The sequence below is a fragment of the Nipponia nippon genome, unplaced genomic scaffold, assembly GCF_047370975.1.
Source record: "Nipponia nippon isolate SJK-2023a ecotype South Korea unplaced genomic scaffold, ASM4737097v1 scaffold_31, whole genome shotgun sequence".
NCBI classification, from domain to species: Eukaryota; Metazoa; Chordata; class Aves; order Pelecaniformes; family Threskiornithidae; genus Nipponia; species Nipponia nippon.
In genome coordinates, this window is record NW_028262349.1 from 6,042,126 (window position 1) to 6,070,093 (window position 27,968).

A 27,968-nucleotide genomic window follows, 5' to 3' on the forward strand; every position below is an offset into this window, starting at 1 on the left:
TGTGTCAGCACCAAACGTCTGTGTCTGAGGCATTGCCTCCACCTGCCTGTAGGGAGTTGCAGGCACTTTTGAGAAAATGGTTCACCGCGTCCTGCAGGAGACGACGAAGGCATGTCAGTGGGATTGGTCCATGGCTGTGCTTGTCCCCGCGCCTGCCTGCCGCACAAGCCCAGGTGACGAGCTCACCTGTGAGCTGGAGACATCTAACACTGTGAGATGGATCTCACCTTTGGTCACTCATTCTGCGGGAGGAAAAGGTGCTTTTGCTTACAGTGCTGAGGAGCGTGGAGCAGGCTCAGAATGTCCCATGTGGGCTGAAATGAAGCTGGAGAAACCAAAAATTCAGATGAAGAAGGGCATCTCATATTGAGGCGTGTTTTGGGGCAACTCCAGATTATTTTGCTGTAGTGGAAACTGCCACCTGCAAGAGGACAATAGAAGTATGTGCTTTCTCTGAGGCCAGACATGGTTTCGCACCAGATCCTCCATTCAACAGATGTCCAGCAAGCATGGACCTTCCCAAGGGAAGGCTTCACCATTACTGCTGAATTCATGAGCTTCTCGGAAATGAAAGAGGATGCACTTGCATGTGTGCCAGGGTAGGTCTGTTCATGCTCAGCCAAGGGCAGCTCCGTCCTCCCGCCATGGAGGAGCTTGAAGGGAACGGCTCAGAGATGCTATTAGGGCTTTCACCTTTCTCTCCAGGCCTGCCCGGCCCCCAAGAGTGATGCTCCCAGAGGCTGGTGGTCGTGTCTCTGCTTTGTTCCTTGCTGTACACAAGCCCACACAAAGCAGCAGATGCCAAATCAGCTGTGAGGTCTGCAGTAGCCGGGGGCTCGTCAAAGGACCCAGTGACAGAGTGCTCCAAGGCCCCCTGTGAACAGTGTCACAAGTCTACAGGGACAGGCAGCATGAGGGTGGCCCTTGCTGCCAGGGCCTGAAGGGTGCTTAGATGTCCGTGTCCCTAAAGAAGGCTGGTGGGAACATGAAGATACAGACCCCGCTTTCTGCGCTGGAGAAGGAGCACCGTGCTCCTCAAGCCAGGGGTGATGCCGTTGCATGTTTCTGTGACCCTTGGGCACCGTCAGCTCATGATCTGCTTCCTATTTCCCAGAGTCACATGTGGTGCTGGTGAGGTGCTAAAGAAAATGGGAAACAACCTGGGTCACCTTGTTCCTTCCAAACACCCACTGGAAACAGTCTGTGGGTGAAATCAAGGTTGGGCAACAGTCTCATGGGAGATCAACCCCCAGAGTGTGAGAACAGGCTCTGGACCAGGGGAGGAAGCTGATGGGCTGGACAAAATGTGAACCTGGGACAGAAATGAAAGAGTGGACTGCAAACGTGGGGCAAAAGCACCATCACTGCAGGATGGCTGATGTAACCCTCATCTTCCTCTTGCCTTCACCTGAGGGAAGCAGGTTCAGCAAGGAGACACCGTCCCTGCTCCTTTACTCTCCCCACCTGGATGTCAGGACCCCAGGATCTCTCCTGGCCTCCTCCTCACTGCTTGTAACCAGCCATGGGAAGAGTGTGCCTGCAGATGACTCCTGGCCTGTGCACCCCCTTCCTCCCGTACAGCGTGCCCCTTCCCCTTCAGCAAGGCTTGTCACAGTGGACTTCTTGGGTCTTCTGCTCCTTCTCCTTCAGGGAGTGAAGCAGGTGGGGTGAAGGACCTTTTGAAGGTTCAAGGTGTCCTGGAAAAGGGAGACAGAGAGGCAGAAGCAATGATAAGGGCTGTGGGTTGGGAATGTGGGGCCGTGGCATGGAAGACTGTGGTGTCACGGAGGATGCCTCACCCTGGGGTGAGGGTAAGAGTACTGCTGTGGAGGAGGGGAAACCACATGCAGGCTTAATCCCTGGGATCCCATGAGAAGGCCAGGGTTACATTTGCCCTCTTCCTTCTTAACCCCTGCTTTCTGTTGGAAACTGCTGATGCAGAGCCAAAAAAACAGACCCTCGAGTTCTGCCTCTGCTTCTGCCTCCAGCCCTCTTGCTCCAAGCTGAACTAAAATGCCTCGGCAGCAAGTGGGCTGGGGGTGAGAGAGAGGCTGGGTGAGGACGCAGAAGGGACGGCTGACCCCAGTGGACCAGAGGGATATTCCATACCATGTAGCATCATGCTCAGCAATAAAACTTGGGGAGGGGAAATTTTTCCAAGGTGCCATTGCTTGAGAACTGGTGGGGCATCGATCTGCTGGTGGGAGGTGGTGACTGAATGCTTTTGCATCACTTCTTTTCTCTCTCTCTTTCCTTCACTCATTAAACTGTCTTTATCTTGACCCACAAAAGTTTTTTTTCTCACTTTTGCTTTTCCAGTTCTCTCCCCCATCCCTCTATAGAGGCAGTGGGTGAGTGGCTGGTGGGTGTTGAGCTGCTGGCCAGGGTTGACCCACCACTATCCACAAAAAGGAAAACCAGTAGAAAACCAGTATCGCCCCTCCTCTGTAACATCTGCCCTTGCAGCTTTTGGGTGACCCTCCAGCCCTGCAGCCCAAGATGCTCTGCAGTGACCTATGGGCCGGGGAAGTGGAGACAGCTTGGCTGCAGAAACAGACAGCAGGAGGAACTGCAAAACTGAGCTCCTTCCTCTGCCTCTAATCTCCTTGCCTGGTCTGTGCTGCGGCTTCTCCCACAAATGTTGAAGCTGCCTCTCAGCTCCCCAGAAGAGCCATCCTCGTTTTTCCTGGCAAGCCAGAAAGAAAGGATCCCTGGCCTACACCACAAGAAACGAGCTGAGGTAACGTGCAGAAACTGTTTCTCACTGTTATGCCAACTAGGCTGCGGTCCCCAGGTTGAGGTGCCTCAAGGATCGAAGCCCAGAGCGTGCTGAGCAAGAGCTGCCTTGAAGCAGAGGAAGGGGCAGACATTTGTGCAAGGGATCCTCTTCCAGGGATGTAAAAAGGTGCGGCCTGGGGGGCAGGGGGCATGCAAGGGCTCCTCCCCTGTGCAGCCCTCCCTCCTTTACTGTGTAGAAGCAAGACATTATGGAGCTGCTCTCTGGCTGAGACTTTTCCAAGGAGAGGGTGGTGTGGCAGCACAGTTAAAGCGAGGGCTGCGCGGAAGGACGGGAGATGGGTTTGGCTACTCAGGAAGCCGCAGCTCCCTTCCCACAGCTGGGTGTGCTGATAGAGGGCCTGGGCAGCCCCGCCACCAGCGCTGCTGCCAGAGCAGCGCCCGGTCCTTGGGCAGGAGGGAGGCGAAGCAGCAGGAGAGCAAATGCTGGAGGGTCCACGGGTGAGTCCCAAGGAAGCGATGTCCATCAGGGGCCGGGCACTCGGAGTAGCCACATCTGTGGGTGGGAAGCTCTTTTTACATGATTCATGCCCCTACCTTGTGAAGCCTTGTGAACCCTCAAGCAGAGGGCTCAGCTGGTGCTGGGTAAGAGCATATTTAGGGAGCGTCTTCCAGCACATGGCTTGTCTGAGCTGGGGTTGGTGTGGGTATGCGGGGACGTGAACACCATGGAGCCACTGCTTTTGCAGTGCTGAGGGCAGCAATGCCACCCCGGTGGAGGAGGCACCGCCATGAGGAGGTGCGTGAATTGGGTTCTCCCTCCCATGGAGGAGGATGAGGCGAGCAAAAGGGCAGAGGTGGTTTCTCCTTGCTGAGCCTGCTGCCCACCAAGGATGAGATGATGGGGTGTGTGCTGGCAATAGGTGTGGGACTCATCTCTCCCTTCCATCCTCCCAGGGAGGAGCTGCAGGGCTCAGAGGGCTCCCAGAGGGTCTGGCGGGGGATGCCAGCTCTGCTGTGGAACGGTGCTTGCGCGGGAAGAAAGGTGACGTGTAGGTGCATGCCTGCCTGTGCCCATACCTCTTGGCTTTCCCCTCCAGACCATGCAGGTCCTTGCTCTGCTCCCGCTCGTCCTCCTGGCCCTGCTGCCCACAGCCGGCACTACCAACCCAGGCCAGTCCTGCCCGTCAGAGATTAACAAGGTCAAGGACCTCCTGGAGGTGAACTGCACAGGGCAGGCTCTCAGTGTGGTGCCCCCAGACCTGCCCGCGGACACGGGCATCCTGCTGCTCAGCACCAACCAGCTGGTGTCCCTCTCCACCGCTGCCTTCCTGCCCCTCACCCAGCTGCAGGACCTCGACCTGACCGACAACAGGCTGGTGGATCTGCACACCGGGCCCCTGCTGCTGTCCCTGAGGGAGCTGATCCTCTCCCACAACATGCTGAGGACCCTGCCCACCCTGCATGGCCTGCCTGAGCTCACCCACCTGGCCGTGGCCCACAACAACCTGGTGACACTGGCCCCGGGGGCTTTCCTCACTGTGCCATTGCTGCAGGACCTGGACCTGCGAGGGAACCAGCTGCAGACACTGCCCCGGGAGGCCTTTGTGGGGCTGAGGGAACTGAAGTACTTGGACCTCTCAGACAACCTCCTGGCGGAGCTCCCTGAGGAGCTGCTGCAGGATCTGCAAAAGCTGGAGACCCTCTGGCTCTCAGGGAACCGCCTGCAGACCCTGCCCACCAACTTCTTCCCTGAGGGGCACTTCTTTGCATACGTCTTCCTCACTGAGAACCCCTGGCATTGCAGCTGCGACCTGCACTACCTGCGGACCTGGATCCGGGAGAACTATGGCAGTGTCTACCAGCCGGAGCGGGGCCTGGAGAATACAAAGGTGGAGGTTGCCCCTGAGAAGGTGCTGTGCCACAGCCCCCCTGAGCATTTGGGGAAGCCCATCATCTACTTCAAGTCCAACTGCCACAACATAGGGGATGCAGTTGAGGAGGAGCAGGATGACTACTATGAGGGGGAAGAAACGATGGAGAAAACTACCAGGATCACCACCTTCCCCTCACATCCATCCATCCCCAAAGAGCACACTACCATGCCCCATGCTGTTACCTGGCCTCCCCTCGCTACCACAAGACCTCCCCTCAGCACCCTCGCCCCAAGCACTTTGCTTGCAATGACCACAAGCACCAGAGCTCCCAGCACCACCGGTCCTGCGCCAGCCAGTCCCACTGTCACACCCACACAGGCCCCCAGCACTGCCGCCACCCTCATTGCTGCTCCTGCCAGCACCCTCCACAGATCCACCACCCTCGCTTCCACCACCTCACTGCCGACCACCATGATCACCAGACTTCCCAGCACCAGCAGCCATCCCCAAACCACCCTCACCACCAGCACTACCAACACCTATCCCACTCTCATGGTGTCCACTAGCACATTTCCCACCACCTCCACGGCAGTGCCTCCTACTACCCTGCTAGAGACCTCTTCCACTGTCAGATCTTCATCTCCTCTGATGTCAGCCACACCAGTGGTCTCTACCACCGTGCTTTCCACTCATGCCCCCACACTGCCAGCTCCCCTGGGCACCACACGCTTCACCCCGCCTGCACCTTCCCCTCCACCTCCTCCCCTCTGCCCGTGCTCCACCCCAGGACCAGCCGTGCTGCGCTCGTGGGCAGGTGGGGAGGGTCCACAGTGGGGGCAGGGAGTGCTGAGGCATTGCTGCCTATTGCACTGGGTGCTCTACCTGGCCTGCTTGGTTCTGCTGGTCCTGACCGTGCTGGCTCTAGCGGGCTTGCTGGCGTGGATGTGTCTGGTGGGACTGCCCTCCTGGCACAAGCCCCTGCAGACCCAGGAGGTGCAGTATCCGCTGAGGAGGTGGAGGGAGTCGACAGAAAGCCCTGTGATGCATCTCAGCAGCTTCAAAAGCCCCCTCCAGCGCCCCATGTTCTGTACCATCAAGGAAGTAGAGTTGTGCCCTGAGGTCACTTACTGCACGATTAAAGACCTGGGGACACAGCGCAGTCCTCCTGCAAGTTCCTCTTTCTGCACCACAAAGGAGTTGTGGGTCCACCACAGTCCTCTGAATGCCTCATTCGAGTCGTTCTCCAGGAAGCTGATGGTCACAAACCTCAGCTCCCTGAGGACCCCTTCTGCTTACAGCCTGGACAGGGGTGTCAAGGCCATCGGTGATGTCAGAGTGAAATATGCTGGCAACACCTTGTAAATGCTTCTGTACATTCAGAGAAAGAGATGGAGGGTCGTGGCTCTGCTTCGTGTACCCTTGTTTTACAAGGGAAAGTTCTGCTTGCCCGGGGGGAAGCCATCCAGCTCCTTCCCTCACACACTGAAATAATTACTTGGGTACTTGGCAGAGGGAGAAGATGTCCGAAACCAGTTCGTGATAGTTTGGGGCTGACACCGCCTGCTTTCGGGGTGAGCTTACTTTGTACTCCGGGTCCCAACTGCTTCTGTTCCAATGAGGCACATAAAGCTGCGCTATGCTTTCAACTCAGTGCTGGGTTGTTAATCACAGAATAAATATTCTCTTTGCCTGAATTTCAAGTGGGTGCTACTTTCATTTCATTGGACCTCCCATAGTCCTGGCAGGATACAGCGAATGACAAAATTGTCTTAAATACTTGGAATAGTGAAGATGATAGAGAGGAAAAGTCTGCTTACACCCAGCTTCCTGACTTTTGCCCCAAATGTATGGCCCTTCACTGTGGGATTGAATCACGAGGGAAAAGCATCCCACTGTCACGTAATAAGTTCAGGAAACGGTTGGTGTCGATGCCTCTGCATCATCCGTCATGGGATGGCTGGAACTGGGGGAGGAGGGCGGAAGGCTTCAGAGGGCAATGGATGTGCCTTGTAAGGGATCACACCGGGACAAAATGTCCAGGGGCTGGCCAAACTTTGTCACCGCCTGTGCAGAAGTCACCAAAACATTTTGGGAGGTGTGAGAAGGAGACAGAGGTTGTTGTTGGCAGGGGTCAAACGCCAGGCACCAGCGCTGGTGCACAAATGCAGTGACGAGATCACGTGAATCACTTGTGCAGTCTGAACCGTTCCAGTTCTAACTGTCCCAACCGTACCGTCCAGCTACGGCGGGTCAGCAGGCCTTCTGCCAGATTTACTCCTTGGTCCACAGAGGGGTACGTGTGCCTGTGCTTGGCCAGCTGGGGTGAGCATCCTTCTATTGCAAGTGCGTCTGCTAGTCAAGCTCACGCGTGCTAGCGCGCCTGTAGACACACCAGCTCCACGGTTGTCTGTGTGTTGGTGCTGTCCTCTGACCCCACCATACTCTCTCCCTCTTTGCTGGGACAACAGGAACAGCCCCAGAGACCTCAAATTTGACCCAGAACAACTCTAGCGATGACTGCAACAGCCCAAGAGACCTCGGACACCCTCAGAGCATCCAAGGGACACATGGGTGGCCTTGGGGAGACCCCAGAGAGCCCCAGTACTTCAGTTTGAATTGTTTCTTTACATTGATTTTTTTTTTCCTTTAACAGATACTTTTACTACATCTTGGGATATTTTTCAGCCCCTTCTGGTCTTACATAGCAATGTCGGTGATTAAGGATGCCTTTTCTAGTTTTGTAATGGTGCTGTTTCTCACATTCTTGTGCTTGGGCTCTGTGGTGGGGCAGCACGCGTCAGCTCTCGCCTCTCCAGGAGCTTTGACCTCCTTTTGACACTTCTCCCCCAATGTCATGGCACCCAAGTTAGGCCATCAAGCTCTGAATGGCTGGAGAATTGGACAGGTAAAAAGCGGTGTGAAAGTCGGCACCAGTTAATGGATCATACTCCACTTGGATGCTGGTAACATGTGGGGCTGCACTGGAAACTCTTCTGTTTAACCTCTTTATCGATGACATGGAAGAGGTGACCGAGCATGCTTTTATCGTGTTGGCAGATGACACCACGTTGGGAGGGATCAGTTGGTATGCTTCCAACAGGTCTACCATTCAGGGAGCACCATTCACCCTGGAGAAATGGGTTGACAGAAACCTGATGAAAGTCAGCAAGGACAAATGCAAAGCCCTGTGCCTCGGAAGGAAGACCACAAAAGTGCCGGTGGGGGGCAGAGTGGCTGGGGAGCAGAGCTACGGAAAAGGACTTGCCTGTCTTGGTTGGCAGAAAGGTGGACAAGATCCAGCAGTGCACCCTGGCAGCAAAGAGAGCAACTGAAGCCTGGGCTGGGTTAACAGGAGCATAGCCAGTAGACCAAGGGAAGCGATTATCCCCCTCTACTCAGCACTCATTAGATCACATCTAAAATACTGTTTTGGGGAGCCAGGAGAACTTGAACCCCCCCCTTACACATCCCAGGACCCTCAACTCCCTCGCCAAAGATACCACTGGTACCCCAATATCTCCCAGAATCCCCATTACCTCTGCCTCTCCGTGCAAGTCCTCCCTAGGATTCTCCCAGCTCTCCACACGACAAGCACTCCAGGTCACTCCAGGAAGCCAAGACCTCCCAGAACCACCTAGGAACCCCAAAGTCCCCAGGATCCCCCAATGCCCCCCACCTACCCTGCCATCTGCCCCAAAACCCTGGCACCCCCAGGACTCTCCTGTTCCCTCAGGATCCCCCATGCACCCCAAGATGCCTCTCAATCCCGAGACACACGCACACCCTCCCCCATGCCCAATGAACGCAGGCACCCAGAGCCCCAGTGCCCTCCGCCCACCGCTCCCCAGGGGACCCAGGCATCCAGGCAAGCCTGGTCCCCACCACCACCCATCCAGGACAATCAGGCCGTTGGTCTCCTGCTCTCCTCCTGTTCCTTGCGAGAAGCACCTGGAGGTCTGGGCTCCCCAGCAGAAACAACAAGACCCAGATGGGCAGTTCAGGAGCCACTTTTATTCAACCCAAGTGCAGGGGGAAATTGGGGGATCCCCAGCTCCCAGTGAAGGGGTCAGGGCAGGGGAACGAGTGTTCCTGGAGGCACGTGGTTTCAGTGTGGGGAGTCTTTGTGTCCCATGGGGTCCCCACAGTCTAGGGCATGTATCCTGGGGGTGGGGGGGGTGTGCTGGAAACCACAGGAGGAACCCATTGTGGGGAAGGGATCTGGGGGTGATTTTGTCCCATAGAGGTGCCCATGGATGCTACCTGGGGATCCCAGTATGGGCTGCAGAGCTTTTAAGCCCCTCTAAGTGTTATTGGGGGTGTCAGGAGATCTCAAGGGGACCTCAGGGCCGTTGGGGCCACGCAAGGCGGAGGGTACAGTGAGGACACAAGCCTGGAGGTCAGTATAGGCATGGGGCAAGGTGCCCCGGGTGATCCAGCGCCGGGCGCCCGGCTGGTAGGCGTGGATCAAGTGGGTGTCCCGGTAGGTCTCATGACTGTACCCTCCCAGTACGAGCAGCTCCCCCCCCAGCACAGCTGCGCCCCCACCTACATGGGCATGGGGCAGGGGGCTGAGGAGGACCCAGATGTCCAGCTTGGGGCTGTAGACCTCAAAGGCCAGCTGGTCCCTGTAGCCAGGCTGTCCATCCCGCTGGCACAGCCCTCCGGCCACATAGAGCTGCCCCCCCGCCTCCTCCATGATGTGCCCAGCTCGCTGGCCATTCATGGGGGCCAGGAGCGTGGCAGGCGCACCCGGGATGTAGCGCAGCATGGCTGCCTGGCACTGGCACGCCTCATCACACCCCCCTGACACGTAGAGGGCACCATCCAGGGCACATGCCGCGTGCCCGCACAGAGCCATCGGCAGGGGCTGGCACCTCCTGGGCAAAGAGAGAGGGAGGGGGTGAAGGGCGGGTTAAGCAGGGCTGCCCCATGGTGACTGCCTGCCCAGGAGTTCCCCAGGGAGCCATGGCTCCATTGACCGCTCAGTGCTCAACGCTGGCCAACACCCAGCGAGCCCCGGTGGGCAGCATCAGCTAACACATAATGGATGCCCAAGGGCCATCACTGTTCAACACTTTGTAGACCCCAAAAGACACCATTGGTCAGCCCACAGTGGACTCCCTAATGGACAATATTGGCCAACACCCAACAGAGCACCCAATGAACATAGCTGGAAGATGTTTAAATGATTCGTCTCACTGGCAGGTGGCCAACAGACCCTCAGTGAATACTATTGGCCAAAAACTCATTCACCACCCAATAGGCATCACTGGTCAACACCCAACGACCTCCAAGGGGCCCGGTTGCTCAACACCAGGTAGACCTCTCCCAAAGGCCGCTGGAGGCTCCTTTTCCATTGGAGGCTCAGTGGCCCAAAGACCACTCAGTGGGCACCACTGGCCAAAGCAAGGGGCTGCGAGGGCAGAGGAAAGCAGGTGTCCATGTGGAGCGGTCTCACCTCCAGGTGTCGTTGGCCAGGTCATAGCACTCCACGGTGTCTGTGCAGTAGAGGTCCCCCGAGGTGCCCCCCAGGGCATAGATGAAATCCCCAAGTGCCACAGCGGCAAAGCAGCTCCGCCCACAGGTCATGCTGGCCAGGCGCTCCCAGGAATCGTCCGTAGGCTGATACCTGGGTTTGAGAGGTGAAGGGGCAAGAGGCTACCTGTTACCTACAATGCCATGAGGTGATGTTGCCACCGCTGAGGGCAACAACCCAGCTACAACCAGCCAATCCCATAATGCCTTGGGGCCACGTGGTCCCCTCACATGGGAATATCGCCTCCTTCTGGGCAATACCAAACCCATAATGCCCTGAGGCATCTCCAGATAGGAGCCTCCCTGCCCTACCCCCAAAAAGCCTGTAACATCCCAGAGTAGAAGGGCACCTCCCAGTCCTACACCCAACCAATCCCAGAATGCCTTGGGGCCACTTGCCCAACTGCAATGCCACAATGCCTTGGGTCCATGGGGCAGCTCTAGCTCCACCAACACCTCCTCTGTCCTGGTGCCACATGGCACCTCTAGGTCCTCTGTAGCCCTCACCTGTAGACACTGGCCAGGGTGTCATGGACCCCATAGTAGCACTTTCCACCCAGGACGTAGAGGATGTTGCCCACCACAGCTACAGCATGGCGGAAGCGTGGGCCATCAGGAAATTGCCCCAGTGCCCGCCACTCCACCTGCTTCACCAGCCCCACAGCGCTGAGGTAGCGGTGGGCAAACCAGAGGTCTCTGCTGGGCTTTCGGGCAGCCAGGTTGGCCGTCAGTTTGTCTCCACCAGAAACCACCAGCACCTCTTGCAAGGAACGCACCCGGCATGGCAGCTGGGCCATGGGGGCCAAACTTGCTACCACAAGCTCGCGGAGGACCTTTGGGTCAGCTACCCCTGCAGTCACTGATGGGACCTTCTTCAGCTCCTGGCCAGACATGAGGGCAAAGCGAACAGATGACAGGACTTCCTTGGCTAGATCCTCTTGGCCATCTCCATTGGCCATAAGCCACCGGGATGCTGCTTCCAAAGCCTCCAGTTCATGGAGGACGTTGAGCCCGTCGGAGCGGAGGAGGCGGATGAGAACGTGTGCGGGAAGATCCAGGAAGGCCGGTGTGGCCACCACGCTGGGGAAGGTGGCCAAGATGTAGTCCTCTGCTACACGGCCCACCTGGGCCAGCCCGTAAGCCACAGCAAAGGCCAGCACGTCCAGGCCAGTTTCTGGTGTCAGGCCACGGGTGAAAACATCCAGGCAGAGGGTGAGGAGCCCCCAGGCCTGGTAGCGCAGGGAGGTCTCGGCTGCCTCCAGGACCGCGGGCCACGGCCCTGCCACAGCCCCTGTGTAGGCAAAGGAGAGGAGGAGACGCAGCTCGGCTGGGGACAGCCCTGTGGCCAGTGGGGCGGCGGGGTCGTGGGTGGCCTCCCGCATGGGGCAAGTGAAGAGGGCCCGGAAGAAGTCACAGGAGCAGCTCAGGGCCAGGCGCTGAACTAGGGGGAAGGAGGAAGAATGGTGGGGGCAGCAGGGTACCCTTGCACCATGCAGCCCTGTGGGAGCCCAGGTGCCCACCCCCCAACCCCCCCCACCCCCCCAGCTCTCCCGAGCAGACCAGCCCCATGGGCACCTCGACCTCCTCAGCCCCCAGCATCCCTGCCAGGGGACCCCGCTGTCCCAGCGTACCCTGCCCCCTCCCCAGCCCCTCCCAGGGGACCCCCACCCCCCGCTCACCTGGGATGACCTCGTCCCCTGCCCGGAGCTGGAGGTCACAGCCCAGGCCGCTGGTGTGGAGTCGCTCCATGGCTCTTAGCGTTTCCCACTGCTCCTCCAGGGGCTTGGGACACCCCTCCTGGGAGTCACTCTCCAGCTGCGGGGCACAGGCGGCCACTACCCTGGGGGCCCCCAGGGCCTGGGCAGCCTCCTCTACCTCCTTCTCCCGGCCGTGGGGCACAGTTCCCCCATAGGCGAAGGCCAGCACGGCCCGCCAGCCCCATAGCGTGGCCCCAGGTGGCAGGGGGACATGGGGCGGGGGGCCCTGGCGCAGCTCTCTGGTCCTGCCCTCCAGGAAACGGAGGAAGAAGGAGCTGATGGAGGCCAGGACCACGGCATGGGCCACATCGCCCTCCGGGCCCACGGCCACGTCCACCAGCTGTCCTGCGGTGCGGAGATGGTCAGCCGCGGCCAGGAAGTGTCCGGCGTGGGCCCCGTCCCGCAGGCTCCACTGGGCTGGAGCTGGCCCCTCTGCAACCCACATCTTGCCTGTGGGGACACACGGAGTGGGGGGTCAGGGGGCTGTCTCCATAGCCAGAGCCTCTGGCCCACGGCAGGAGCCCCGGCTGGGAACACGGGGTCCCGCTACTGCCGCTGCCCCACAGTGAAAGCCACTGGATCCATCGCCAAAGCCTCTGCCCCAGAGCCGAGGCCACCAGGATCCGCTGCTGCCCCACAGCTGAATTTAATGCCCCTGGGCAAAACTGCAGCCCAGTAGGTGAAACCAAGGGGCCACGTTGCTGCCCCACAGCTGAGGCTGATGTCCCTCATCCACCTCATTGCTGAACCCTCAGGATGTAGCTGCTGACCCACAGCCAACGCTGCTGCCCCAGCTGAAAGCCACAGCCCCATAGCTCCATCCACCGTCCCCCATCAAACCCTCCGCCCTGTGGCAGAACCCGCCAAGCCCTTCCCCAACCATTGCCCCACAGTCGAAACTACTGGTGCTCCAACAGTGGCAAAGCCGCTGGTCCCTGGAACAGCTCTGCGGCGAAGCCGCCCATCCCACCTGTTTGGTGTGCGGCAGCGACGGCTGTGCGCTGCCTGTCGCGTGGTGCGCTGCCTGTTGCGTGTTGCAATGCATGGCACTGCGAGTCGCGCGTGACGTCGCGTGTTGTGCGCCCTCTTGCACTGCTTACTGTCGGGGCGTGCCGATCCTCGTGCGGCACGCTGTGTCACACCGCGGTGCACTGCATGCTGTCGCCCCCCCGCCCCGTCACGAGTGGCATCTCACGTTGCTCACTGTGTTTGCCCGGTGTCGCGTGTCCTTGCTCGGGCCACAGGCTTTGCAGCCCGGCGTGGTGCATGCCGTATGCTGTTTCCTGCACTGCCGCGCGGCATGCCACGCTGTGCCGTGCCACGCACTCGTCCCCCCTTACCGCCTGCTGCCGCTCCGGGAAGCTCCTGTGACCCCCCAGGAATGTGCCCGGGTAATTATAGCCCAGACGGGACACGTGGCCACGGCTGGGAGCTGGGAGAGGCCGAGGCGGAGGGAGGTCCGAGGCCCTGGAGCCCCGGGACAGGGCGATGGGGACACCTGGGTGCCCTGAGGACAGGCAGTGGGGCGGTGGAAGCTGCCGGGTGTGTTTTCCCCTCTCAGGCAGTGGGAAGGCGCTGTAAACCCCGGGTTACCCTGGGCAGGTCCTGTTGGGGGTCTCTGGCCCATCAGCCCCCCCAGACCTTGCTCACCTCCAGAGCCCAGGGTGAAGCTGCTTCAAAAGCCCTTGGGTGGAGGGAAGCAAATCCCCCGCTCTCCCAGCCCCGTGGGGGGCGACCCCCCGCCCGTTGTGCCCCTGAACTGGAGCCCAGCCCCACTGAGCCCTGCGCCACAGAGCCAGGGGTCCCCCCGCCCCGGCGCCAGGAGCACATGGGGACTCCGGCCCCTCGGCCCAGCCCCAAGCGCCCCCAGCACCATCCTGTGCCCCCAGGACCTCCGCCTGCCCAGAGAGCCCACGGCAGGGATCAGCACAGCCTGCCATGGCTGTGACTGTGTGTCCCCTGTTGCTGTCCCCTCCTCTCCTGTCCTTGGGCCCCCCAACCTCCTTGTCTCTGGTTCCCTACCTCCTGTCCCCTCCCCTCGCACTCCCTGCATTCCCCTGCCCCACATCCCTGCTTCCCCTGCTGCCCACATTCCCCGCTCTATTCACTCCTATCCCGTCCCCAAACGCCGTCCCTCTACCCTCCCATTCCCGTGTCTCCGGTTGAATCGTGTGTCCCCAAAGACGACAATGTCACAGCCTTTCCAAGTCCATTTTCCAGCACTTATCTATGCCAACTGTGAGATTTTTTTCCCCTTCTCTCTAGTTAGAATTTCCCTTTCTGCAACTTGTGCTTGTTACTTCTCGGCCTTTACCGAGCACCTGAGCCCGCCTTTTCTGTAACCATCAAGTTGTGAAGAAGATGGTATTACATCAGCCCCGACCTTCTTTTCTCCAGGCTGAATGCTGCAGTTCATGTGCTGCATTCAATGCTGCAGTTCATGCATTCAACGCCCGCCTCCTCGGGCATCCCGCGCCTCAACCCTCCACCCCTCCTTGGTGGCTCTGCCGGACGCGCTTCAGCTTGCACACAGAAAATACAGCTGGACGCAGCCCCGAGCAACCTGCTCCAGCTCTGAGCAGGAAGATCTCCAGGGGTCCCTTCCAACCTCAGCTACTCCCCACTTCTAACCCTGAGGCTGTGGGCTCTAAACCTCCTTAAATGCTTATCAGAGAGGCCCCAGGCTCCCCAACACCATGTGGGCAATCGACACCTCCTTCCCCCACCCCAAATTCCTAATCCTCAACCTAGAGCCAAGCGCCTCTTCAGAAGTTTTGACTCCAAGCCCCTGCTGATGGTCTCGGTGCAGCGCAAGCCCAATCCTTGCCAAAAAATCCTGCAGGACCCACTCGAAACGACAAGAACAACCCCTGAAAGACCGGACCGCAGACGGTAACTGTACCCCTCAAGCGCACGCACTGCAGAGCCACGGCGGCAAAGTGACTTGTGCCTGAAAAAGAAATCTTGGCAGGAGCAGCAGATCGACGCTTCCTCTCCAACGGCTCCAGCTTTTTTGCGGCCCAGCCCCAACACCGTGAACAGCCGGACGATGTCAAAATTTTGTGAAAACAGCTGATTTGACAGTAACTTTATTACACAACGTCTTATTACATACAGCGTTCAAGAGACAGCTTGCAGGGCGGAAAGGCTACATTTACAGCTTGGGAGGTCCCGTCAGCCTCCAGCCCTCCTTGTTACCTATCTTCATTAGAGCCGCGGTAATTCCAAAGCCCAAACATGAGATGGTACCCGTCATGTAACTGTGAGCTGGAAGAAACAAACCAAACCACAAGAGATCTATTAGGGCACAAGTACTATACAGTAGATCTTGACAGACTCTGCAATTTTTCCGTGAGCTACTCACAGGCCCTTGACCATCAGTAACGTTGCTTGCCGAGAGAAATCAGAAAAGTGGTATTTTTTAAAATTAAGTTTTCACATGCTTTTAGCTTGTGGTTTGATGTATCAATTTCCGTAATCCACTCCCCCATCTCCTTACCTAAGCAATCTTAAATTGCTTATTTCAGTGACAAAAATAACAATCCCTGCTTCAAACTCTCATCAGCTCAGCAACTAGGAAAAGTAAAGATAAATTCTATTTCACCACAATTACAACTTAAATAAATCCCTCACATCTTTAACACTGAGTCTGAAAATGCCTAGAGCAAACAGGGCTGTATAAATATCTGCAGGAGCTAATCTAGCCCGACGAGATGCAACAGCAGCAAGATGCAGCTTGTCCCTCGGAGCGCATGAAGAACTCGCAGGGCAGATATTAGATTATATTTTCCGTGTAAAATAAATCACATTTGTTGCCAAGAAAACACGGATTTCCACAATTACATCTTTCATAGCCTGCAATTTCAAGTTATAATTGGTAGTTACAACTGGCAGTACTGGCTCGGCTCTCCCTCTGGTCTCCCTTTGCAGCAGGATTATTTTAGCAGACCTGTACAACGGAGCATCAACGGAACTGGCATGAGAGGGAATTCACGTGCTGAGATGAATCTTTACCAAATAAGCCTAACATCAACATTATTTTACATTTCTCCCTAATAGCAAGGTTTCTAAAAACAGAGAGGGCTCATCTCATTACGGGCACTATCCACATTTACCTCTTGCACCTAAGACGGCTCCCGTTGCACAGCCTCCTATGAAATAATTCAAGGGATCCTCTGGTTCCTCTCGGACTTGGGCACTGAGGCAGGTAGTTAAGCCAAACACAGCTCCTAGCGTAGCTGTAAACGAGGTAAAAAAACAAGACAAAACCCCTCAAGGAACAGAGAATTACATATGTACCAAGCACGTTTTTGAGACGCGGGGTGCTGCACAACAGCTCCTCTGGGAGAAAAGAGGAAAACGAAGCAAGATCTGCTTTGGATTCCCCAGGGGCATTGCATCCTAGCCGCTATGGCGAGACGCAGCATTGCACAAGCCCCTGCCGGTTCCTTCTGGTACCTCCTGCGTTCCAGCCACGCAGCCACCTCTGCGCCACGCAGGGCCCGGGCCCGCGGGTCCAGCTGCATCGCCAGGAGCCCCGCTGGGCGCCAGCGCACTCGGCAGGCGCGTTCGGATGGCTACAAACGCCACCGCATCCCGCGTGGTTATTACCTCAGACTTAGCAAGAGCCCCTCCAGATGTGGCAATGGGGCAGCCCCAAACAGCCAGGGGTACGGGAAGAGAAGCGGGTTTCTCTGCAGCGCATTCCCCTGGGGTGCAGGAGATAGCAGAGCTCTGTGCTGAAACTCAGCTCACGAGTCCCCGTGAATCCAGCCTCACAGGGCTTCGGGCAGAGAAACGCAGACAGCTCTGCTCTCCTTAAGGTCCGTTTGTCCTGGCCCTTTACTCCTCTGCCTGCCTGCGGCTTGCAAGGGTTTTTGGATAGTAGAAAAGCAAATTGAGTTTGTAAATTATTCTTTTTGTACACTGATTTTGATTTTGTAAATTCATTTCATATATTGAATTAAGAAATTGCAAAGCAGCGTTGTCCTGTCCACTGAATTACGTACCTCAGCCCATCAGACCCTACATCCCTGTAACTGAAAAGCTGGCAAATAGCTGTGTCGCGCAAATACACCAAAAGGTTTTCTTTGTTTGTAATACAGGTTCTTGATCATGAAATGTGAACTGGCTACCAGGCACCATCTGCAGATTTCAATTCATCTTTCTTGGGAACAACAAAAATGTCCGGGATAAGAATTTTCAATCTCTATGGTAAACCAGCAAAACCACAAGCTCATGTTACAAACCTCTGCAGTTTTTCAGCAGAAAATGCCATTATGCTGATCCTAAAATCAACTGAAAAGAGCACTGAAGAAACAAAACCCACAGACCAAGGACTGTATCTCAGCTTCCCCGCTTTGGACCAAGGAGTCTGTAGGTAAAACAACACAGCTTCTCGCCTTGTAACAGTGGGCAGGACAAGCCCTTCCTCCGGTGCGAGAACTGGTGAGAGGACTCAATATGCTGGTTTAGGATTATGGGATTTATCGAAATCATAAGTAGTTACATCACCCTGCCCATTATAATGACCTTTTATGGCTCAACTCCTTACAGGAGATTCCAGCTCCTGTTCCAGAGCTGAACAACTCAAAAACGCAGATCTGGACTGCTTGTGAACCAGCTTCCAGTCCAGAGCACCGGTGCACGGGGGAGACAGGGGTGACATAAGCCATTAAATTAGAGTGAAAACCAAGATGAGTTTGGTGAGAAGAAAACCGTGCGCTTGCCAGGGGGCTGGGGGAGCTCCAGCCCGGCGGATCTGCACCTGCATCTGGAATAGCCCCTCAGTCCCCTGCTTATCTCTTCAGCGACCGCCTTCTCTTGCAAAACACAGACAATTCAAGACAACTAAGTGGTTTCTTCTTGGCTATACCGCATGATGGGAAAAAAACACACGTACTTTCCTTTTGCTATCAAAACACTGCGTTTGCTCTTCAAGTGTGATTTATTAAGTGCAATGCCTAAATATATGAAGTAAATGAGTAAGATAAGTTTGCTTCCACTACACTTTTGTGCAGAACCTAGCTGTTTTGCAAACACTGAAAATATGTACCTTTTACTCTAGATTGCACAAAATGCATTACCTAGACTTTAAATAAAGACCATGGCTTTAAATAGAGAAGAACGTGGGAGGCAGGGACTGTCTCAGATGCATCTTCAGCCTGAGCTGACACGGCCGGTCTTCTGTCTCATGCACCAATCCAGCAGTTTCTTTTGCCATCACCCATATGATGCCTGGGATTACATTATCCGGCGGAAAATATTATCCACGTGTGAATAACTATTCTGTTCTGATTTGACGTGTAAGTAGTGTGTTAGAGGAAATACAGCAAAAGGAAACACCAACTGTAAAGCCTTGCACTTCCTTCAAGTCATTTTCATAGAATCATAGAATCACAGCATCCCAGGTTGGAAGGGACCTCAAGGATCAGCGGGTCCAACCTTTCTAGGCGAGAGCACAGTCCAGATGAGATGCGTAGCGGATGACTCCGCGTAGCGGAGTCAACCCCTTCCCTGGGGAGATTATTCCAGTGGTTGACTGTTCTCATTGTGAAAAATTCACCTCTCGTGTCCAATCGGCATCTCCCTGGGAGTAACTTGTACCCGTTACCCCTCGTCCTCACCATGGGACTCCTTGTGAGAAGGGAGTCTCCATCTTCCTCGGAGCTCCCTTTAAGTACTGATACATGGTGATGAGATCACCTCTAAGCCTCCTTTTCTCAAGACTGAATGAGCCCAGCTCTCAGCCTGTCCCCACACGGCAGCCTGCCCAGACCCTGGATCACCTTGGTGGCCCTTCTCTGGACCCCTCCAGCCTGCCCACAGCTTTTTTGTACAGTGGGGACCAGAACTGTGCACAGTGTTCCAGGTGTGGCCTGACAAGCACCGAGTAGAGTGGGATAACGACTTCTTTACCTCTGCTGGTGATGCCCTTGTCGAAGCAACCCCGCGCTCCGTTGGCCGCCGTGGCGGCAGCAGCACCCTGCGCACTCGTGCTGAGCCTCCTGCCCGCCAGCACCCCCAGCTCCCGGTCCACAGAGCTGCCCGCCGGCCAGGGGCGTCCCCGTCGCTTCGGCTCTTGGCTTCCACCCTCACAACAACCTTTGAGCAGCAGGGGGAAAACCAACCGACAGCGAGCACCGAGCCAAAGGCAAGGGGGGAGGCTGCAGCAGGAGGCGCCGCCGGGGGCTGCCCGCGCCAGGGCGGCCCGGGGCAGCGACCGCTCGGGAAGCCGCCGCCGGCCGGGGGGAGGGAGGCCCCGGGCCCTTACCCATGGTGACGCTGTCCGCGGCTGCCGTCTGCAAGGCGGCCAGGGCCGAGCTGGGCTGCAGCAGTATGATGCGGTACGCCGTCCCGACCAAGCCTGCAACACAGCACGGCGTCAGTCAGCGCGGCCCCGCCGCCGGTGCCAGGCCTCCCGCCGCCAAGCCCGAGCCGGGCCGCCGCCTCCCGTCGGTACCGCGTCGGTACCGCGTCGGTACCGCCCGGGCCCCCGCTTCGCCCCCGGCCCCCTCGGCCCCCGCTTCGCCCCCGGCCCTCACCCGCGGCGGCGCCGACGCGAGTGGTCAGCCAGGTGCGGCGCGCGCAGTCCTCGCCCTCGGGGCCATCCCAGTAGCCCGCCATGGCGCCGCAAGGGCACGGCCGGCACCGGCCCGCTCTCGCGAGAGGACGGCGCGGCCCCGCCCCGCCCCGGCCGCCCTCAGCGCCTGCGGGGCCGGGGTCTGCGCGGGCCGGGGCCGGGGCCGGGGCCGGGGCCGGGGCCGGGGCCGGGGCCGGGGCTTCCTCCGGCGGGGAACCGGCCCCTGGCAGGCGCCGGACGAAGGCAGCTCTGAGCTGAGCTGCCGCCGAAAACGCCGTTGTCGCCTCAGCGCGGCGCCGTCCCCGGGCCGGGCGCCTCCTCCCGCCGTTTCCCGCCGGCTCTGCCGCGGCCCTCGCTGGCAGCTGCCTGATCCAGCCCTTGGGAATCCTTTACCAAAGTAGTCGTACTTCGTGTTTCCTGCTCGCTCCCAATCCGTGGCTCTTTAGGTGCTTTCAGATCGGGCACCTCTGCGTCTAAGCGTAGCCAGCACGCGCTTCTGGCAGCTCTGATCCTTTAATTTTTCAATGCTGGCTGTTTTGTGGTGGTTTGGGTTGGTTTTTTTTGGGGGGAGGGGGTGTTTTTTGTGTAGGGGCTATAGTTATAACTAAATAGTACTTGGATTTTTTTTAATGGATTTTCAAGGACCGTATTCTGATTCTCTGGCTGTCTCTGTGTGCTGTTACACTTGTATCTCCATTTTTTCCTTCTGAAATAATGAAGATGTTTTGACACGCTGGAGCCACACCGTATTGTAGGCCGTCCTGTACGTATTTTCCAGTTGTTCTCAGGTTGCCAGCAGAAGCATGCAGTGACTGGCTACCATGCTGTCCCAGCGGTGTTCCTTCAAGCCAAGCTCCTCCAGTTCTGTTCTCCCCACCACTGAAATAACCCCAGCAGCTGCGTGGCAGAAGTCCATAACCGGGTTGAGGCATAGCTCAAGCTTTCTCTCACCTGTCTACTTCTCTTTCCCCTTTATGTGAAAAGGGCATTAAAGACTTTATTTGTGCGTTTCCCAGTTCACAGAATCACAGAATGCCCTGAGTTGGAAGGGACCCCCGAGGATCATCGAGTCCAACTCCCGTCCCTGCGTAGGACAACCCCAAAATTCACCCCATGTGTCTGAGGGCGTTGTCCAAATGCTACTTGAATGTCGTCAGGCTCGGTGCCGTGACCGCCTCCCGGGGGAGCCCGTTCCAGCGCTCCACCACCCTCTGGGCGAGGAACCTTTGCCCAACGTCCACCCTAACCCCCGCTGGCAGATCTCCCTGCCCTTCCCTCGGGTCCTGTCCTGGGTCGCCAGGGAGAAGAGATCAGCGCCTGCCCCTCCTCTTCCCTGTGAGGAAGCCGTAGGCCGCGATGAGGCCTCCCTCAGTCTCCCCTTCCCCAGGCTGAACAGACCAAGTGCCTTCAGCCGCTCCCCATAGGGCTTCCCCTCCAGACCCTTCCCCATCTTCGTGGCTCTCCTCTGGACGCTCTCCAGTAGCTTTGTGTCCTTTTTGTGCTGTGGCCCCCAGAGCCGCACACAGTGCTCACGGTGAGGCCGCACCAGCGCAGAGCAGAGCGGGATTACGCTGGAGCATAGAGCAATTGCGCTGGAGCCGCCCAGCACCCTTCTCTGGGAGAGGAGCTCAGAGCAGCCGGAGCTGTACGCGAGCGACCCCTCCCCGCGTTATCCCAAGAGATAATGGTCCCATTACGACCAGCTTCGCTGCGGTGCGTGCACGGCGGGGCAGACGAGTCACCCTCAGTCCAGAGCTGTCTCAAGCGTCCATTTTAGAAGGGGGTGGGGTGTGGTAATGGCCGAGGGAGTCTCAGTCCGGTCTCACACTGTCCCTTGTATCCAGCAGCAGCAGCAGGGCCACCGCACTGCTCCCACTGTGCCCAAAAAGGTGGCTGTCCTTACAAACACAAAAGAAAACGTAACAGTCAAGTACTCACTGGCAGTTTATTAAAGGAAGCAGTTTAGAGGGCAGCTTTATTCCTCCTGCTAAGTCCTTTCTAAGCACGTCTAACGAAGGGCTGCGTGACAGCGATGGAGAGCAGGACTGGAAACCCCGTGGCTGCATGGTGGCACCCGGTGCAAATGCTCTTTCCCCAGTACGAAGGTACCGCAGTCGCTAAGCCTCGCATAGGGTAAGACTCTGCCCCACTAAGGAGCGACCGGCATCCTAGGCCTTAAGCAGCTGTTAAAGCCGTTCTGTCCTGAGCGGGTGTTACGTGCAGTGGGTTCACACGGCTCCTTCCAGCGACGGGCGAGGTGGGACCGAGACCCTTCCCGACTTCGCACCTACAGCAGGCACAGAGCCTGTGGCCGCAAGGCAGCCGGCGTGCGCAGCTGCCAACCTGCCGTCCCTGCAGAGCGCAGTTAACCGCAGGTACTGGCACGCTGCGGCTGTGGTTGATTTTTCAGAGGCCTGTCAGGCTCCTGAACGCTGTAACGCGCTTCCTAGGCAATTAGTGCTCGTTGGACAGCTCTTACAGTGAGATGTAACTGTGATCTTACTAGGAACAGGAAAGTTCCAGGGAAAGCAACATATAAATCGACCTAGGTAAGTAACATTACTCTTAAAACATCTAACTTCAAATAATTGATGGTTAACTGTGGCTACAAACCAGTCAGCTAATACAGAGTATTCCTTCCCTTAGCTGTTAGATGGGGGGGGTGAGTTGCCATCGTACTACAAGCTGCAAATAACTTGGTTTCTTTCTACCTCTGAAACTTTTTTCAGACACGAGGACAGACCCACCCACCAGCAGGTGACACGGAAAAACATTTGCCCATCTTCCCCTCTTCACAGCATCCCAGGTTGGAAGGGACCTCAAGGATCAGTGGGTCCAACCTTTCTAGGCGAGAGCACAGTCCAGACGAGGTGGCCCAGCACCACGTCCAGCTGAGTCTGAAACGTGTTCAGCGTAGCGGAGTCAACCCCTTCCCTGGGGAGATTATTCCAGTGGTTGACTGTTCTCATTGTGAAAAATTCACCTCTCGTGTCCAATCGGCATCTCCCTGGGAGTAACTTGTACCCGTTACCCCTCGTCCTCACCATGGGACTCCTTGTGAGAAGGGAGTCTCCATCTTCCTCAGAGCTCCCTTTAAGTACTTCGGGGAGCTTTTTGTGTGGCCCTATTCAACAGACCTCCTACCTGCAGCTAAACTCGCGCTCTGAACTCTCCAGACCAGGAATTGCATCTGGCCCGCCAAACCGCCTACAATTAGGGAGCTACTTTCCAGCGGTCAGTATGAAAAGCATCTCCCATGTGTGCAATTAGCACGGACGGAGGCCTCACACGGACCGCTCAGATGAGCGTCACCAGCAGCGGGGGGCTTCACTGATCCCTCCTGCTCCCTTCAGCAGGAGGAGGACATCAGATACGACATCACTACTTTGCTTTTCCGACGTTTCATTAGAAGCTGAAGGTGAGCTACCAGAATTCGACCGGGGTGGCTCGTTTAAAATACACCCCACGTTCAGTTCACAGGTATCCTTAGGGAAGGCGTTCACTGCCCTCCTCCAGCAACAGAATTACCAGCGTTCTTGATGACCAATTCAGCTTTCTTATCTTTAAGCCCTCGAAATGAGGTAGTCGAAGGGGAACTCTGAATCCTATCTTTAAACGAGAGACTTTTATTTACAGAAATTATCTTTGAGCATTTCTTTGCAAGATACCTGTACCATAACCTAGGAGACGGGAGTTAAGGCTGACTCAAAGAGTCTAGTTTAGCAATTCTCTCTTAGCACCTCTGTTGCTCTGTGCTCATCTTCACAGGGGGAAAAAAAATGACGCTGGAAAATTAAAATGCCTTTATAACATTCTGTCTGAATTTATCTGCTACCCACATAATGGACTCGAGTTCAGTTGAAGCAAGTCAGTGCACAGAAAGACCAAAGGACACGGGGAGAAAAGCGCACAGTGAAAAGTCAGTTTAATGAAATCTTGCATGACAAATTATGGCAATTATCATAATTGGAATTCCTAAAACTAGAGAAGGTTATGGGGAAACATGGTAAATTTTCAAATATGTAACATGTTTCTAGAAAGGAAAGAAACCATTTTCTACACTCACCGGGAGAACAAGAGGCCAGCCAAACTGCAGAGGGGGACGCAGCAGCAGCAGCCATTTACCGGCAGCGATACCCAAGCCGTGGAATTGCTCAGTGGCTGGGAACAGGGGGGACTCGTTACAGAGTTGGAGGTTTTTTATTCCTGCAGGCTTCTAACGGTCTGGACATCTGCCCAGCCTGCGTTCAGTGGAAGACTGCTGAGGACCGGAGCTTATTTAGATCTCTCCCTGCCCTGTCTTCTCTGAAGTAGCACATCATGCACTGGGAACGGGACTACAGAAAGATGCTGTGACTCCACGTTTTCTTACCTTAATGTTTCTATTTCCTGCGGGTGTAATCTTATTTTTAATTTTATGGATAAGAGTTCTACTTCTGCTTTTAGTAACACTACCATTCTCGCAACATTTTCCCCATCAGATGTGCTCAACTTTATTACACTTCTCAATATCCTTTTTTCTCCTGGGAAAAACCTGAAGGGCTGTGCCCGCATCAATCAGCAGCCAGAACAAGACACACAGCAACCGCTAACAACATCCCTATGTTAACAACAGACCTAAGAGCAAAGACGCGGTGCAAGGAGAAGGTTGTAAGAAGGCGAACGTGGTCATCGCCAGCCTCCCGCTAACAGCCCTTGCCCAGCACGGGAAACACGCCGCAGGGCTGGGGGCATTCTGTTTGCTTGTTTTCCGGTAAAAGCTTTCGTGTAGTTCCCACATACGTTTTGAGATGACAGCCTTACAGAAATCTTTCACGGGCATGATCTGGTTTTACCTGTCACTAGGTTACTAAGGCTTAAAGCAGAGAGTGAAATAAGTTTTGCTTTGGCCCAACTACATCTTGCTGGGTAGGGCCTGAACTCCATCTGTGGCCAATTCCGTTAGTAGCTCACACTACTATTTGCCTCTTTGCTATAAACATATATGCAAAGCTTCCAGCTGAACTCAAATTTGTATCAGTAAAGAGTTGCCAGATTTTTTTAGAATGCTGTAGGCGATTGTGTACCACCACTAAACCCCATCAAAGCAAGCACGTTTCTTCCATTTTTCTGAGTCTTCACGCGCCATCCATTTCATTTTAGGTAAAGCACCTGAGAGCGAGACTCTGCAGAGGCCCCGTGGCGTCTGGGACCAGGAACAGCACCTGCTTCTCCACAAGTCGGCCCTGCTGACCCAGGCACCGCATTATTTTCTTTATGCTGACAACAAGCAGCTTTATGCTGCAAGGTTGCTTGAGAAGAGTAGTTTAAATCTGAGTATCTCAGTGTAAAAAGATCCAAGATCCAAAATGCAGATCATTTATTTGAAAATACAGAAGTTCCCCAGACCTTGTGATGCAGAAACAATCGTGTGGGTGGGTATTAAGAGAGGCTACGCTTCTGTCAGTGAGCTGCATGAGAAGGGGTGCGTCGATAGGTTTGTGCATGGTTAAAAAACCCCATACTCTAAGGAGGAAAAAAACCCCAAAACGCAAAAAGGCATGAGCAGACAATCCAGAGAAATCACAAATGCAGCGGCACAGCTAATCATCAGCCCTTTTCACTCCCCCGAAAAGTCATCCCAGATGTTCCTTCAGCGGGCTACCTGGTAAAGCCAAGCACCCCCCCGTCCCAACAGCTTCAGTCTCCAACAGCGGTTGACAACGGACAACAGGTAAAAACAGGTTCTTGACTCCCAGTGAAGAAAAGCGTGTTCCGTTCAACAGAGGCAATAAGGACTGTTTTGCTATTTGAATAATTTCAAAGTTGCTTTTGTGCTACAACCTGGGTTTTCATTTCCAATTCAGGCTACATTAAATGCTTCTTCCCCTTTAATTTTCTTTTAAATGGTGCATTTTAGACCTCCTTAACCTACAGGAGAAAGAGCAAGTGAGAAATTATCTATTAGTACACTCTTTATAAAGGCAAGAGAACAGTTTGGGGAATTTACAGGGAAAGTGACCTGGTCACTGTTCTCCGTGACTACCAAATTCCAACTTTGCTGGACAAGAATATACCATATGTTTTAATAACAAAATAAAACTCAACTTTCACACAAAAGGCCCAAATAATTAGAAAACATCCAAAGCAAAGAGTGAGTTATGGTTACAGTAGGAGTACTTCAGAATTACACACAGGAAAACACATTCTGGCTTTTATTTTGGTGGAACAGAATACAATATCCTTCAGCCCAAACTACTCAAAGCTGGCAATATTACCTTTTTCTTCATGCTGCAAGACTTCAGGAAACAGAACAGGGACAGGAAGGGTTAGAAGTTAATTTTCTATTTAAGGCCGTTAATTCAGCAAGATATTTAAAAATGTACTCAACTTTAAGCGTGAATAGTTGCATTGACCTCAGTAAGATTATTCACATGTAGTTAAGTCAGGCAAGTGCTTAAATGGCTTGTTGAATCAAGCCATTAAATGAGAGCTGCTTTATTTTACAGGTTTATTTTAATGGCTGACGGAGCTCATTACATGAGCCTATTTTATTCTTCCAAGGGCTAACAGCTGTTTCCTCATCAACTTTTCCGAAGGTGTAACCTGTATGCCTCCTACACTTTACTGTAGCCACAGAAACATATAATTTTCTAAGAAAAATTGTATGCAACATCTATTATATATAGTGGCTTAGCTCTCCCTTAAATAGTAACAGAAAAGAACAGTACAAAACAATAGTTTCACTTTTTCAACACACAAGAGCATCTTATTGAAAAACTAAAATAAAAAAGTATCACCACAATATAAATCCCCAAATAATAATAATGAAATGGGAAGAAAGAAAAGGAGTTAGCAAAACGTCCTGTGGACTTTGAAGTCTCTTATTACCGCATTAAAAAAGCTTTTCTGGTGAACCACAATGTTTTGTTTCTCTCTGTTTACAAACCCACTAGACAGGGAACAACGGTGTCCACAACCTACGTTGGGATTAAAAGGTAAAAACATAATCTGCCCCATCTGCAGTCCAAAAAGAGAATGAACCCAACAGGGCAGTCAGTGAGCGTAGGAACTGGTGAGGACCCGGTTTCCCTGCAGGTGGCAGAAACTCTTAAGGGGGAGTAGGGGTTACGAAAGCAGAATTCGAGTTGGAACCGTGTCGGAAAGTTCTATCTCGGAGGCCTGCAAGACATGAACTACTGAAGAAACAGTCAAAAGGTCCCAATGAAAAGCTGTGACAAGCTGTAATGTGCCATTTCAATTACAAGGAAGAGGGGAAATGTTTGGTTTTTTTTTTTTTGTTTTGTTTTGTTTTTTTTTTGGCTCATCAATATGATGAGCTTTCACGTCCCAAACCACATTCAGGTAGTTTCCAAGTCTGCTTTTTTTGTGTGGAATCTACTGATCCAGACCAAAAAACCAAACAAACAGAACAGGGATGCACAGTTCTTAAGTCCTGGAGCCTTCAACACTGCCTGAAATAATAGCTGGCCTGGGGTATCCAGAGATGCCTGCAAGATGGTGTTCATAGCAGCCTTGCAAGCAGACCGGCTCACATCTGCTATGTGCTGCCAACGTTCTGCCCGTCACCTTCATCATTAGGACCTGAAACGAAGAAAATAGTTCTTTGTCATAAGAAATACCTGGTTTCTTGCCTTACAATAAGAGACCCTACCCGAGAAGCCTACAGAAGTCTCAGATTTAGGATTTCCATGCCAGATGAGAGCTGCAGAGTTCCCCCTCTCCCTGCCTCACATCTTCCTTCTCCAGATTAAGTTCTGTCCACTGCGGAATTTTATGTTCTTGACTCATCTGGTTCGGAGATCCCACTAGCATCCCAGAGCCTAAAAGCTCAGTTTCCAGCCTCTGCAATCCACCCACTGCTTTTGTTCATATTCATTCTTCCTTTTCTCCCTGCAGTGAATCAGGATGGAGGACCGGTCTCTGTCAAAGGCTGGATGTTCTAAGCAAAAAGCACAGACAACTCCCAAGTCAGGAGTACAGACGGAAGCCTTCCTCAAACTGAAGACTAGTGCTTTTCTTAACTTATGGTCTCCTCCTGTAAAATGAAATGAATTACACTCTTTCTATGCCCCTTTGTAAACCTTCTGCTTTCCATATAGCACTCTACTCAAGGGTCAGTCCGGATCCTGCCTGCTGAAAGTAGCCCAAGAGAGTCACCTCGGGTTTTACGTGCAAGCCTTGGCCATGTGAAGGCAAAGATGAAACTCACAACCACCCCTTAAAAATCCTGTAAACAAAACTAGAACTAATTGAAGCACAGGTAACATCTGCTAAACTACGACACGTAACTCAGAGAGAAGCAGCACAAGGGCCTTTTTAATCAGTTTGAAGAAGTACCAAGAAACAGTTGCGTTCAAAAAGGCAATTCATGCAACGAGTCCTATTCCACAAACACCTGTGAGAAGTAACAGGCCAGACGTACATCTATAATGTACAGTTACAGAGAGGACAGTCTGCCTTCCAGAACAGAGAAGAATG

General features: G+C 54.6%; 4 protein-coding genes and 1 long non-coding RNA gene across 15 annotated transcripts in view; 2 read left to right on the forward strand and 3 right to left on the reverse strand.

The window, feature by feature from the left end:
* The first annotated feature begins 134 nt into the window (after positions 1-134).
* On the forward strand, positions 135-6,320 carry GP1BA (glycoprotein Ib platelet subunit alpha). Of its 3 annotated transcripts, XM_087769698.1 has the most exons (3): positions 135-1,575; positions 2,659-2,740; positions 3,837-6,320. In XM_087769698.1, exons 1-3 carry the CDS (start codon positions 1,523-1,525, stop codon positions 5,973-5,975), a joined length of 2,274 nt encoding a protein of 757 aa, XP_087625824.1. In that variant the 5' UTR covers positions 135-1,522; the 3' UTR covers positions 5,976-6,320. The 3 variants fall into 3 exon arrangements, with proteins under 3 accessions (XP_087625824.1, XP_009474947.2, XP_087625823.1); XM_009476672.2 differs by lacking the exon at positions 135-1,575 and having other exon boundaries at positions 1,656-2,740; XM_087769697.1 differs by lacking the exons at positions 135-1,575; positions 2,659-2,740 and adding an exon at positions 2,751-3,237.
* A 2,290-nt stretch (positions 6,321-8,610) lies between these two features.
* On the reverse strand, positions 8,611-18,965 carry KLHL33 (kelch like family member 33). Of its 4 annotated transcripts, none has more exons than XM_087769696.1 (5): positions 18,824-18,965; positions 11,828-12,355; positions 10,656-11,589; positions 10,072-10,242; positions 8,611-9,490 (listed from the first exon to the last, which is right to left on the reverse strand). In XM_087769696.1, the coding sequence occupies exons 2-5, from the start codon at positions 12,348-12,350 to the stop codon at positions 8,914-8,916; spliced, it is 2,205 nt and encodes a 734-aa protein (XP_087625822.1). In that variant the 5' UTR covers positions 12,351-12,355; positions 18,824-18,965; the 3' UTR covers positions 8,611-8,913. The 4 variants fall into 4 exon arrangements, with proteins under 4 accessions (XP_087625822.1, XP_087625821.1, XP_087625820.1 ...); XM_087769695.1 differs by lacking the exon at positions 18,824-18,965 and adding an exon at positions 13,246-13,881; XM_087769694.1 differs by lacking the exon at positions 18,824-18,965 and adding an exon at positions 12,876-13,239.
* Positions 14,979-19,609, reverse strand: NDUFA11 (NADH:ubiquinone oxidoreductase subunit A11). Its single transcript, XM_087769721.1, has 4 exons — positions 19,450-19,609; positions 19,179-19,271; positions 16,021-16,143; positions 14,979-15,172 (listed from the first exon to the last, which is right to left on the reverse strand). Exons 1-4 carry the CDS (start codon positions 19,529-19,531, stop codon positions 15,060-15,062), a joined length of 411 nt encoding a protein of 136 aa, XP_087625847.1. The 5' UTR covers positions 19,532-19,609; the 3' UTR covers positions 14,979-15,059.
* A 141-nt stretch (positions 19,610-19,750) lies between these two features.
* Positions 19,751-26,901, forward strand: LOC148054371 (uncharacterized). Of its 3 annotated transcripts, XR_015707384.1 has the most exons (3): positions 19,751-19,884; positions 20,504-22,036; positions 22,217-26,901. It is a non-coding gene; the product is annotated as an uncharacterized LOC148054371 (long non-coding RNA). The 3 variants fall into 3 exon arrangements; XR_015707382.1 differs by having other exon boundaries at positions 19,751-22,036; XR_015707383.1 differs by having other exon boundaries at positions 19,751-21,862.
* Positions 24,830-27,968, reverse strand: part of RANBP3 (RAN binding protein 3) — a 54,968-nt gene continuing 51,829 nt past the window's right edge. For all 4 annotated transcript variants that reach the window (XM_087769703.1, XM_087769701.1, XM_087769700.1 and 1 more), the window contains one exon: positions 24,830-27,071. In XM_087769703.1, coding sequence (XP_087625829.1) covers positions 27,028-27,071 — 44 coding nt within the window. In that variant the 3' untranslated portion in view covers positions 24,830-27,027. The remainder of the gene's footprint in view (positions 27,072-27,968) is intronic.